The sequence below is a fragment of the Uloborus diversus genome, chromosome 2, assembly GCF_026930045.1.
Source record: "Uloborus diversus isolate 005 chromosome 2, Udiv.v.3.1, whole genome shotgun sequence".
Classification (NCBI taxonomy): domain Eukaryota; kingdom Metazoa; phylum Arthropoda; class Arachnida; order Araneae; family Uloboridae; genus Uloborus; species Uloborus diversus.
This window is the reverse complement of record NC_072732.1, coordinates 136,921,879-136,935,090: the sequence shown is the minus strand read 5'-3', so window position 1 is coordinate 136,935,090 and position 13,212 is coordinate 136,921,879. Positions and strand designations below refer to the sequence as shown.

The window sequence follows — 13,212 nt, the reverse complement described above, 5'->3', positions numbered from 1 at the left end:
CCTGCCTTTGCCCTGCAGAGCCATCAGTCACAAAAACTGAAATAGACACAGTAGGCTCATGCCTTGAAAAAGTGAGGGGAAAAGATCATGTGTGCACTCCCCCCGCCCCCTATTTAAAAAAAAGAAAGAAATAACTTTTTTTTTAAAATATTTTCTTAAAATAGTAAAACCTCATAAAGTAGTTAAAAATTAGGAAATTAAATAAAGAAAACCTCCTAATTACGGACAGCAATCTTTCAAAATTGAAGCACCAAAAACGCAATTTTAAGCAATTTTCAAACACAGTTTAAGTGATGTTGTAAGGTATTCGGAAACTTTCCCAGGAGATTTTGCAAAATTAAAAATCTCGAAATGAAAGTTGAGATGTTCAATAATGTTTCTGGTGGGAGGGGGGAGGGGATTGGAAAAGAGAATCTTTTATTTTCAGAGGAACTTGAAAAAAGAAGGAAATAAATAGGGCGGAGGAGGAGGGGGGATTAATTAGATGACCAATTAGCTATAACCAATTAGACTATTGAAAATTTTTATTTCAAAGATTTCTTTATAAAAGAAATTAAGATTTACTCTAACATCATTATTTTTTTCGAATTAAAATTTTTTCTGCCCTATTGTGTTTCTCAGATACTTTTTTAGAAGTTTCAAAGAGCAAAATGCTCTTTCGCTAAATGCAGATGTTGCAGAATGCATAAAAAGACCTCAAAAAAGCTCAGAAAGAAGAGTAAAACCTGCCGAATATTCTTGTTGCAGAGAAAAGACAAGACGGCCTTCAAAATTAGAGGTAAATTTGACCCTTATCGAGCTTCAAAGGTTCATTTCGATTATTTTTTCGAGTTATAAAATTGAACAGTTATTTAAAAAATTCAACTTACCTAGTAAAAGTCTTTGTACGCAAATGGAAACAGTAGTTTTAAATCCGAATTAAAGGATTCAAACTTGTTCAAATTCAGAGCTTTGAATAGCAATGAACACGACTTTTTGCGATAACTTTTATAACTGGAGAAAAAAGGAACGAGAAAAAGACTTTCTTTTTTCTTGGAAGAGGAAGTTCTAAAGGACGTAAAACTATACTGCTGAGGAAAACAATATTGTCTCTGACCTACCAAGGAAGTTCTGTTAAGTGAATACGTCCTAACAATGCTCTGGAGAAAAAGGGAAAATGGACAGAGCCCTGGGACAAATGTATTGAGGTTAGTGATCAACTGGCTTCGCACTGATCTTTCTTGAAGGAAAATTTGAGAATATTGGAATAGGGGAAGGTGGGACACCTAGAGACACTTTTTAGATAATGATTTTTAGAAATTTTATTTTCCCACCAATTTGCACAAAACTTAGCTGAACATGCAATTTAGACATTTTTGCTTCAATAAAAATTTATATTACTCCATTATTTCATCAAATTAAATTTTCATTAAAAAATTAAAAAGCCATGACAACATCCCAACCTGCCCCACTACCCAAGGTTTGACTTTGAGACACCAGCAATAATCCTAATAATTGTAATCTTTACTAATAATAAAGCTGAAAGTCTCTCTGTCTGTCTGGATGTCTGTGACGCGCATAGCATATAGACGGTTTGGCCGATTTTCATGAAATTTGGCAAAAGTTAGTTTGTAGCATGGGGGTGTGCACCTTGAAGCAATTTTTTGAAAACTTGATTTTGTTCTTTTTATATTCCAATTTTAAGAAAATTCTACCAAGCAAATTATCACAATGTGGATGAATAAATCACGGAATTATGATAACATGAAACCGTAACATGGGCAAGCAAATGAATATAGCAAATTGGCGAGAAATTCATCATCCATTATTTGTAAATATACAAGCGAACCAAATGACCTTTTAATTTTCTACTACAGGCAATGCCGTGAGGGTACCACTAGTGTTAAATAATTGAAATCTTATTACTAATAACATTTTCTGCTGGTGTTTCAACAACAGACGTATCAACAGCAGGGAACTTCCCATTTTCTTTTCTAAATCTGTTGTTGTTGTTGCATGCCCCCTGCCCCCAAAGTCAGCAGAGCTAGACCAGGTCCATGAGTTTGTTGGTTACCCCCAAGAAATCCAACACCGTCACTGGATCTTCAGTCAAATCCCTCCTGGAGAGCCCCAGGCACGACAGTATATTGTCAGGCGAGGCTTGCTCAACGGAACATTTGGAACAAGTCTGAAAGATCTTCGACCCCTCCAAAAATTTTAAAGTTTTAAGATGTCCACTACGAAAACGGGCAAGAGTTTTCTAAATCTCATCATTTCTGATATTTTAATACTGCACCTAGAAAGAAAAATCAATTTTCTGTAAAACAATAACCATTTTCTCAATTTTAGTTCATATTTAAACTCATCAGATGATAATGAAATTGGCTTTTTGTGTACAGTACATTGGTGGAACAGCTTGAGACAGCAGTCCAACCTGCTCCGCCGTGTGACCCAACCTGCCACACTTAAGATAATTTTTTTATATCAACTTTTTAAAAGTTAGACTTAGCAGCACAATACATTTTTTAATCTTAAAATTATAATGAAAGGACATGTTTTAATTCCCACATGCCATGATTGAAATTATTTCATTTCCTACTTAAAATTTTTAAGAATGAAACCACCTATTAATATAACTTCCAACCTTTCAACAAAAAGAAAGTTAGATCAGTCTTTTCTTGTTCATGTGAAAAATTCCAAAGAACATTGAAGAGTGGATCCTGCTATCACTGATGATGTCCTAAGAGAACTAATTTCTGTTTACAAAATTAAAGCTGAAATCTGGGGCGGATCTAGAGGGGGGCCATGGCCCCTCCCAAAGCCTTGTAATTTGGGGGGGGGGGGCATGCTTCTCAATTTTGCAGCTTTCCAATTTTGAATTTTTTTAAAGAAAAAAAAGGAAAAAAATATTATGAAAAATTTAATGCATGTATTTTGCTGAAAAAGAAGTATAGGCCTTAATTGGGGGATCCCTATCCTCAAAACAAAACTTTTATTTCCAAAATCTTTCTCCATCTTTTACATCATTTCTTGATTCCAACTACATACACTTGGACAATCTCTAAATGCTGCGATTCTCAGAGTATACCTATTGTTCACAAGACAAGAGAGCCTAAATTTTCGTTTTTATGGCTCTAGGACGAGAGCCCCCTTTTCCCATGCCCTTTCACAAATGCTTTGATATGTAGCAAAAAAATTGCATTTTAAGTCTTTTATTTGGAAAAAATGTCAACGGAAACTAGCTTATTCAGCCCTTATCACTTAACTTGCTTAAAAGCAATTTAAATAATTTTTTTTTTTTTTTTGGGACTTCAATTACAAACGAGTTTTGATAGGACCCCCTCCCTCCCTAATTTATATTGTGATGATAGCTTTAAAAGGAGGTTTTTTGGATGAGCTCACCAATCTTCCTCCACTTTCTAAAATATGTATAAATGTAGTTAAAAATCAAATTTTTAGAGCCTCAAAGGCAAAATATTTCCAGGAAGGAAGGATTCTAAGCACCTTCACACTTCTAAGCACCTTAACCTTTAATGTAAGCAAACATTACCTAAAGGTGCATTTTTAGGCTGGACAGCTGAAGAGCATCCCTCTTCTTCTAACCTTTCAATGTATAATGACAGAATATTTTGGTTTCTAAGCTTTATTTTCAAAAAGTATTTTGGGGCCAGCGCCCGAAACTTGACCTTTCTCCGTACATCATCAAAAATAGACAAAATGCGTTTTTAGTTTCCAAATTTTCAAAAATTACTCGGAAATTTAAATTTTGAAACATTTTTGAAGGATATTCCTAAATTCACTCCCTCACCTAATGTCTCGATACCCCGAAAATTGAGTTTTTAAAACTTCATTTTAATAAAATTTCTGGGGAGTTATCAGGGCCCAATTTCCCAATAAGCAAAGTAGGCAGCTGCCTAGGGCGACAAACTTTTCAGGGCCGGAATTTTTTTTATTATAATACACATTTTTTGAGTTAAATTGTTATTCTTGAAAGTAGAGACGTACCGAGTACTTGGTAACTACTCGGTACTCAGCCTACTCGGCCAATTTGCCGAGTACTCGGTACTCGGCCAAATTCTAATCAGATACTCGGCCAATACCGAGTAGTTGCAAAAAAAAGAATATTGTCCAAGACAGATACTAAAATTTATAATAAAAAAAAAGAGCAAGCATTATATTCTGCAATCATTTACAATTAAAATTTATAAGTCAAATTTAAATTTTGAGAATAATGAATTTTGAAATGCTTCAATGGAATAAATCTTTATTTTAATGTCCCCAAAGTTAATAAAACTTGTTTATTAAAAATTATGCAAAAAAAGGTAAGTATAGAAAATATGAAATTTTTATATTAAAAATGGATTCTTGCTGCAAACAAAAATTAGTTATAAAAAATATAAAAATATCTTTGCTTAAAAAATAAAAGGAAATAAAACAACGTTAAAAGCACAGTGCAGGAGCACTGATGTCTTGGCATTACAAGGAATTCCTTTTTCAATGCACAACATGGGAGCTCGTGGATTTAAAGGCATCCGACAAAAGTCAGATTTTTTTGTCAAATGTCTTTACATTCTTTAGCTCACATGTTAAAAAGACGTTCCTTGTAACAAGGGGGGGGGGGCAGAAACACATGTCTGCAGTGTTCCTGCACATTTGTTGTATTAAAATTATTTATGTTTGGCAGACTAAAACTATAATTGATTGGTATAAATTTGTTTTAATTCCAACTTGATTAATCATGCCTTTTATGTATTTATTTTTAATTTTAAAAATATTTTTTTTGTAAAATTTTTGACACAAACAAAATTGTTCATATAATGCGTAAATTGAATTTCAGCAGGAATTTAGTTTTAAAAACTATTATATGGACAAGGAGGTCTATACTTCTATTCCAATAAGTTCAAAATTCATCACATGTGTGTCGGTGGTTCTTCATAAAACATAATTGGTACTTGGTAACTCGGCCGAGTAGTGAAAGGCCGAGTACTCGGTAACTCGGCCAAGTAGTAAAAGGCTGAGTACTCGGCTACTCGGCCAAAGTGCTACTCGGTACGTCTCTACTTGAAAATAAAATATTAGCATTCTTTCACTTTCCACAGACACAATTTTTTCCTGTAATTTAATAATGATTACTTTCACACGTCTTGTGAAAGTCAAATATTTTTCAATCGTGGTATTTGCCGAATCATCAGCAAAATTTGTCGAATAAAATTTTTTTTGGGAGATCACAGTGATCATTTCATCGGGGTGACTCAGAATGTGAAACGCCATCATTTCTTCACAAGTTTGACAGTTTAAATCTGGGGAACACTTTTTTACTTTTTTTGAGTGAAGGATATTTTGCTTCTTTTAGGGGGTGGGGAGGGGGTGGCAGAGTTCAAATTTGCCCAGGGGCGGCATGGAGCTAAATTCGGCCCTGGGGAGTTTGTTAAAAAATTTTGGATGGCCCCTTCCAAAACAATCGGCTGGATCCACCACTGACTGAAATGTATGGTGTCCCAAGGTGGGCCATGTCCCAAGGTGCCCCACCTTTCTGTACACATTACAAGAAGAAAATGCAACAAAGTAAATTGACCAAAAAATACAAACTCATATTTTAGAATAAATATGTTTTAATTTGATTGCATTGCTCAGCATGCGTATAATGCTTAACATTATTAAGGTTGAATTTATTATCTGGGAATTAGGTGTTAAAAACAATTGTTTGAGTAAATAATCGGGATTCGGATTGTAGATTGAAAGAAATAAGTATAAGTAAATTTGTGGTGCAAAGTAAAATAAAATTAAAAAAAAGGGGGGGGGGGAATCTGAAGCGGATTTTGGAGGTTGGCAGATTTCGGTGCTTGACTGTATCCCTAATCACTTAGGGAAATATTTTTAAGGTAAGCGAATCAGAAAGTAGATAAGTTGCCAAAGGGCAATTCCATGATAAGGTCAACCAGATGATCAAATTTTCAAAATTAAAATTTCTAAACAAATAAGGTATCATTTTAAAGGTAAAGAGTTGTATATTTTGAAATGCCTGTCTAAAATTTGATGACTTCAGTTATAAATAAGTTGCAGGAAGCTAAACTAAGGTCAACATTTTGAGTATTTCCAACTCATATTTGGTGACTCTCAAAGAAGTTCCATTTTTTCCAAAAAATACATACCAATATAATGAATCGAGATGAATAACCATTTAAAGATACAATGTGTTGCTGGTGATGTTGCAAAAATGTGTCAAAATATAATTCATTCTGATTTGTAAAAGAATTCCTCTGGGGTACATTAAGTGTTTTACGTCCGACACCAAAATGTGTAATTAATTATGCTGAGCCAATAATTTTCAAGCTACATACATATATTTCTGGGTACAAAGCAAGATTTTCAATCTCATTGATGTAACCTATTTTAATTTTGTAACAAGTGAATATTTTTTATTAAAATCTAGGTGTTGGATGTAAAAAAATTTTTATGTGCGACACAATTAACGTCCGACACTGTTACATTCCGTTTCAACTGTGTTTCTCCTATTTTTACCTTTAATTTCAAAGTTAAAACAAAACATGCATAAAAAACAACTTAGTGAATTGACTGTATATACAAATAGGGTTTAATGGGATAAGTAGTACCCTTTATGAGAACAGTTCGTGTATATCGTATCAGTTGTAAGGTTCTGTTCAGGGGCTATGTGTAGGGGAACACATTGGAGATAGTGACCACAACAGTATTAGGTTTGGGATTAAATTTGATATGCACAAAGTAGAGAATTTTAGGTTTGTGCCCAATTTCAGCAATACTGATTTTGTGGCACTTAGACAGAGTTTGAAAGCAGTTTTTTCTCCTGGATTGGACAATAGCGATGTGAATCTACAGTGGGCAGAGTTTAAGAAAAAGCTAGCGAAAACGGTTGGGGATAATGTTTCCTTTAGGAGAAAGGGTGTCAACACTAAAATTTGGCCAATGTGGTTCTCCAGGGAAACTAAAGACACTCTAAATTACAAGCAAGCTGCTTTTCATAGGTTTAGAGAAACTGGTCACAGTGCAGATAGGCTCCAATATTATAAGGCAAGGCGTAAATTTAAGTATTTGGTACGGATTCAGAAAAGAGAGTTGGAGCAAAGACTGGCAGATAACATAAACAGGAATCCCAAGAGGTTTTTTTGCATATGCTAATTCGGGGAAAGTTCGAAATAGTCATATTGGGCCACTGGTTGATGAGCACGGAATTTTAATTCAGGACGATAGTGATATTGCTAATGTTCTTATTCTTAATAACGTTTTTCGAGTGTTTTTAATGATAACTGTATCCAACAGTTGACACCAACAAGACACAAGCTATAGTACATTTTTGTATTTTCCGGGGATGACGTTTTACTTCATTGGAAAAAAATTAAAGAGACTAAGTCTCCGGGACCTGATAATATTTATCCAAAAATTTTAGTTGAATGTGCGGTGGAATTAGCAGATGTAATCGTAAATATTTTCAATGCTTCTTATAACTCGGGGACAGTGCCAGAGGACTGGAAGCTGGCTAACATTACACCGCTCTTCAAAAAAGGGTCTAAAGGGAGTGCGGGAAATTATAGACCTGTGAGTCTAACTTTGGTGGTTTGCAAAATTTCTGAAACATTGATAAAAATTAAGATAGTAAATTTTCTAGAGAGTAATAATCTATTGATTAGTTTTCAGTACAGTATCAGGAAAGGTAAAAAAAAAAAAAAAAATCTTGTGCAACTAATTCATTACATTTCTAAGACAAAGTTACCATAGCTTTGGACAATAAGAAGCCTGTAGATGTTGTTTACATTGATTTTCAAAAAGCTTTCAATAAGGTACCGTATGTTGCTCTACTTAGCAAATTAGCTGACTACTTTCATTTGGGTAAAAAACTGGCTGACCAGAAGGAAACAAAGGGTAGTTGTAAGGGGAAAATTATTCTAATTGGAGTGAGGTTTTAAGCGGGGTTCCTCAAGGATCAGTGTTAGGACCTGTTTTGTTCATTGTTTTTATGAATGATATTCACAAAAATATTTCTGGGAACATGAATTGTTTTGCTGATGATGGCAAAGTTATGGGGACTGTAGAAAATGAAGAACAAGCAAAACAGCTGCAAGAGGATCTAGATCATATTACATAAGAGTGAGCTGATAAATGTGGTATGGCTGTTGATGTTGGGAAATGTCAAGTGCTACATTTAGGGCATGGAAATAAGTGTACAAGTTATTATTTGCAAGGTTCAGTCATTAGTCAGGCAGACAAAGTTACTGATCTGGGGGTCTTAATAAGTCAGGATTTAAAGTTTAGCCAACAGTGCAGCATTGCTAGTAACAAGGCCAATAAGATGCTTGGGTTTATCAATAGATCTATTTCAAACAAATCTAAAGAAGTTCTTCTTATATAGAAGTTTGGTAAGACCTCATTTGGAGTATGCTGTTCAGTTTTGGTCTCCTTACCTTAAGAAAGACATTAATGTATTGGAAAGGGTTCAAAGGCGAGCTACAAGGCTAATAAATGAACTTTCTCACTTAGATTATGATTCCAGGCTTAGAAGGCTAAAAATGTGCAGTCTTGAGCAAAGAAGAGACCGAGGGGACATGATTCAGTTGTTTAAATTTATTAAAATGAAAGATGTTACGGGGCTGAAGTTTAGCACTGAAAACAGGACAAGGGATCATTGTTTTAAGCTATTTAAATCTCAGGCTAACATGGATGTTAGGAAAAATTATTATTTTAGCAGAGTAGTGGAACCTTGGAACAATTTACCAGAAGAGGTGGTAATAAGCAAGGGAGTAGATAGTTTTAAGAGGGCCATTGATCTTCACTGGGGATTGTAAATTGACTAGGATCAGTCTAGCTGGGCAGAGAGCCTGTTGCTGGTTGTCACTTTTGTATTTGTATATAAAAGTGTGTTGAATGAATGTAATACAGTTGATTAAGATCAATTTTTGAAAAATTAGCCAAAACTATAAGTTGAATAAGAAATTGGAAACACTAAATGACTGCGTCTATGTAAAGTTGGCAAAGGAAGAACCATTATCAACATTAGTCCTACATAAATCTTAATGGTTTTCTTTGACATAAGTTTCCTAAATAACTAATCACCAGCTTTAGCAGTTTTTGTAGCTGAACTACCAAATCCTACTAAATCATCATAGTTGTCTTGTATTTCACTAATACAAATATTTCAACAGAGTTGCTTTTGATTTTCAAATCCTCACTGCTATGGGGTCTTCACTTAATCCTCACTTAGCCCTTAGTGTGGCGACCTCTTATATCATGGGAACCCTCCTCTAAAAACAGTTACTAATAATATTTCATTCAAAAATTCTGGTTCCAATATGCACTTTAAGTTAAACTGTACATGAAGGTTAAATGTTATCATAAAAAAATAATAAAAGCTAACCAGGAAGCACTTTGTTGAATAATGTTGCTTAAACTTGACAAAAAATATTTTTCAGATTTTTTAAATAATTTTTTTTTTTTATAATATTTGAAAACTGAAATATGCTTCAATCATAAGTATACTTAAGAATTAAGCTGTTTTTAAAATGAAAATGTAAGCCAATTCAGACCTAATAATTTTTAAGTAAACCATCAATTTTGCTATTTGTGTGTTTACATCTGACAAACTTTTAATTTTTTTTAATTTATACTTTAGGAATCTATTTTGAAAAACTAACATGATTTTTCATTCAGTGGGATGAAGTAAGTATCTTATAAACAAATTTAATCATTTTGGATCAGTTTCTATTTTGTAAATGGAATTAAAACTGAGAAATTTTTCTTCATTTTTTACGTCTGACACCATGGAATTGCCCCTAACAATTTAATAGAAAAGTACTGTAGTCTTACATATGACTAGGGGTACCCGCATGGTTTTGCACATAATAGAAAATTAAAAGGTCTTTTGGTTCGCCTGTATATTTACAAATAATGTATGGTGGATTTTGTCGCCAATTGGCTTGTGCCCATGTTACGGTTCCACATAATGATAATTTCATAATTTACTCGTCCATCTTCTGGTCATTTTTCTCTGGAAAATGTTCTTAAAATTGGATTAAAAAAATAACCACATCAAATTTTTGAAAAATCGCTTCAATGGTGCACACCCCCATGCTACAAACTAACTTTGTGCCAAATATCATGAAAATCGGCAGAACGGTTTAGGCGCTATGCGCGGCACAAAAATTCTGACAGACAGATAGAGATCCGGACAGAGAGATATCCAGACAGAGAGACTTTCAGCTTTATTATTAGTAGAGAGATTATAAGCTGAAGCTTCACAAAAATCCTAGTGGAGAGTTGAAAATGTGCAAACACGTATTTATGTTAACGGATGTCTTGAAATCGCAGCATGAGGTGAGAATTGGTTTAACTTTGTACATAGCTGGACAGGACCTCCCCATATGGAGGCTATGGCTACCTGTCCATTTCTGCTTAACGCTGAAAAGTAGGGATTTGGTTGGAAAAAAGTTGGAAATGATTTAAATGTAGTTTCAGAAATACAAAATGCTATTGAAACATGTATAACTGAGATAATTTTTCGAGAAATACTTCAAGCAACAATTTTTGATTGTTGATGATTTGAAACAAAAATCATCCATTTTTTTTCAAAACATTACGCGGAACGAAAACGGAAAATTTTGTAAGAAATCAAGCTAATATGTATGAAAACCGGACGGATACCCCTCCCCATGTCAAGCCCTGTCATTGTCTTTCGTCAAGTTCACTAGCAAACATTTTCAAATAAAAAGCTTTAAGAAAGTAGTCTTATAAAATATTCAGAATACCTGCACTGAAAAAAACAATGTTAAAATTTTTCACACAAAAGTAGAACAAAAAATTTTGAACTAACTTTTTACATCAACTTTAAATTTACATCCACAGCACATGACAGTAGGTTCGATTCCAGGAAGAGGTAATATTGTGCCACATTCAGGACAAAAGTCAGGATGGCTTTCGAAAACAGAAGCTTTAAATGCCATTTCTCGTTAAGTCCAAAAACTACACCGAACTTTTTGATAACATGAACGAAAAAAAATTTCCTCAACAAACTTCCCGGTAATACATGTCTGCCGCTTGCGGGCCGCCCGTGCTGCCAATTGTTACATTACATTGCATTTGGTGTTGATGCGGTAATGTGAGCGATTCTTAGAAGAGAGATACAAGCTAAAGGCGCCTCCTCCTAAATACATTGGATCCTATTCACATGACATCACGGCGAAGCATTCTTTCTATTGAAAAAAGAGATCTTTTGAAAGTTTTTAAATTAACGTAGTAAATGAATGAACAAGTCATTTAATGCGAAATACTTTATTTGTAATCGTATTTTCATGAATTAAAGCCTCTTGCCTCATCCGAAACATGCGGAAAGCTTACTTTTTCTTTTCCTTTTCCCCAGCATTTTTCATGCAATCATAAGTCTTTAGTAAGGTTGAGTTCGATGAGCGATCAGTAGCTCACCGGTTAAAATAATGACGTCACCTCGCATGTTTTAGCATTAGCTGACGTCACTATCTGTCACAAGATCAATCGATCGGTCGCTACCAGTTGAGCTCGTCGAACATAAGCTAAGCCATACGCATGTTCATGAGAAAAATCTATAAAATCCATTGATTGTTAAATAAAACAATTTTCTATACCACTATTAAAACTAAATGCTACCTGCAGACGAAAAATTGAACCTCAGCACCATCGAGAGCCAATGTGGCCTCCGCTCCCACACTCCCCCGTAAAACTTGAACTATTCCGATTCGTAACTCCAATAAACTATAAGGGGCGCTGCAGCCAGTCTAATGGCGGATGAAAAAGGTAGAACAAACAAATGCCGTAACTTATAACATGCTTTGACGCTTCTCCAAATATTCTAGGATTAGAATCTTGCTTTAATTCAATCAATATGCTATATCAAATTTAAACTCAGTTGTATTTAATTTAGTTTACCTTAAAAACTGCAAACAGTTAATAAACTCATCATTTAATTGATATCTGCCTTTCCAGTGAAGATTAAATCAGAGTTCGTACTCAATTTCAGAAATAAAATGAAGGAGTAAAATGAGATTTTGAAGGAGTACTTATGAAGTGTCATTAAATGAGGTAACACTTTTTTTCAATATATTTGACTATCAGCACCCTTTATAACCAAGTGTCACACTTCAGCCCAAACTTCTCCTCTTGTCACGTCATATTTTTTTACATACATTGTTACAATAACTGTGTGATGTCACTTTTTGTCACCCTCTCTCTTCCCCTTGTCACAATTTCATGAGCCCATCTCCTCCTCCAAGCATGAGATCACTTGTGGATGACCCTTTTTACAATATCATAACTGCAATTAACTAAACAATTGTTTTTTTTATATTTAAATAATAATTAGACAACTTAACTTTTGCTGCTGAGAGTGTGGTGGAGGAAAAAAACAATAATCATAATCGTGACTAAGACAATTCACTTATGAAATGTCTTAGTCTTCTAATAAAATTTTCACCTTCAGCATTTATGAATTAACTATGATCCATTTGTAAATCGAAAAAAATAAATACAGGAAATTACTGCATTAAAATCACCTTTGTGACGAAGTTACTTGTCAATCGAAGTATTTTAAGTTTCTGTTATAGAGGAAGATTATTTAGTCTTGAACTCTCTAAAAAAGGAGTTAAAACCAAAATGCAGGAGTTTGAAGGGCCCTTTAAATTTTTTTTTATAAATGAAGGAGTATTGGAGGAGTTTTGAAGGAGCGTACGAACCCTGCAAATAATTTTAGATGAAGAATATATGTTAAGCTTAACCTATGACCACTTTACCCCGTCTCACTTAAGTTGCTCTATATAAAATAAATCCAGCTTAGCTGTTTATGCGGACATGTTCTAAGACAAGGGCGTAGCTAAGGGGGGGGGGAAACCCCCCCCCGAAACGTTTGTCTCAAAAAAAGAAAAGTGAAGAGAAAGAAAAAAATTAAATGATTTTTTCCTGAGTAACAAAGGTCAAAAATTCACTTTGCTCCCCCCCCCCCCAATGCCATTGAAAATCTGCTCTTTGAGTGACCATCTCAAGCGTAAGACCCTCTGCTGCGACAATTTTTTGATAATTGACTGAAATTTGACACTTCGCTTTAGAAATGAGATTGATTTGTTAAATCTATGTATATCTAGCCTTTCTTCGACATAGATTCTGCAAATTGTTGAATATGTTTAATTTTGTGAGTGGCGCAGTGGGAATATTGCATACAGTCGAATCTGTAGATTTCGA

The 13,212-nt window shown here is 34.3% G+C and overlaps 1 protein-coding gene across 1 annotated transcript in view; it reads right to left on the bottom strand.

The window, feature by feature from the left end:
* The window catches only part of LOC129216041 (DNA-directed RNA polymerase I subunit RPA12-like), a 32,599-nt gene extending 21,520 nt beyond the window's left edge, over nucleotides 1-11,079 (bottom strand). Inside the window, exon 1 of the mRNA XM_054850187.1 lies at nucleotides 10,820-11,079. Coding sequence (XP_054706162.1) covers nucleotides 10,820-10,949 — 130 coding nt within the window. The 5' untranslated portion in view covers nucleotides 10,950-11,079. The remainder of the gene's footprint in view (nucleotides 1-10,819) is intronic.
* Nucleotides 11,080-13,212: the final 2,133 nt, after the last annotated feature.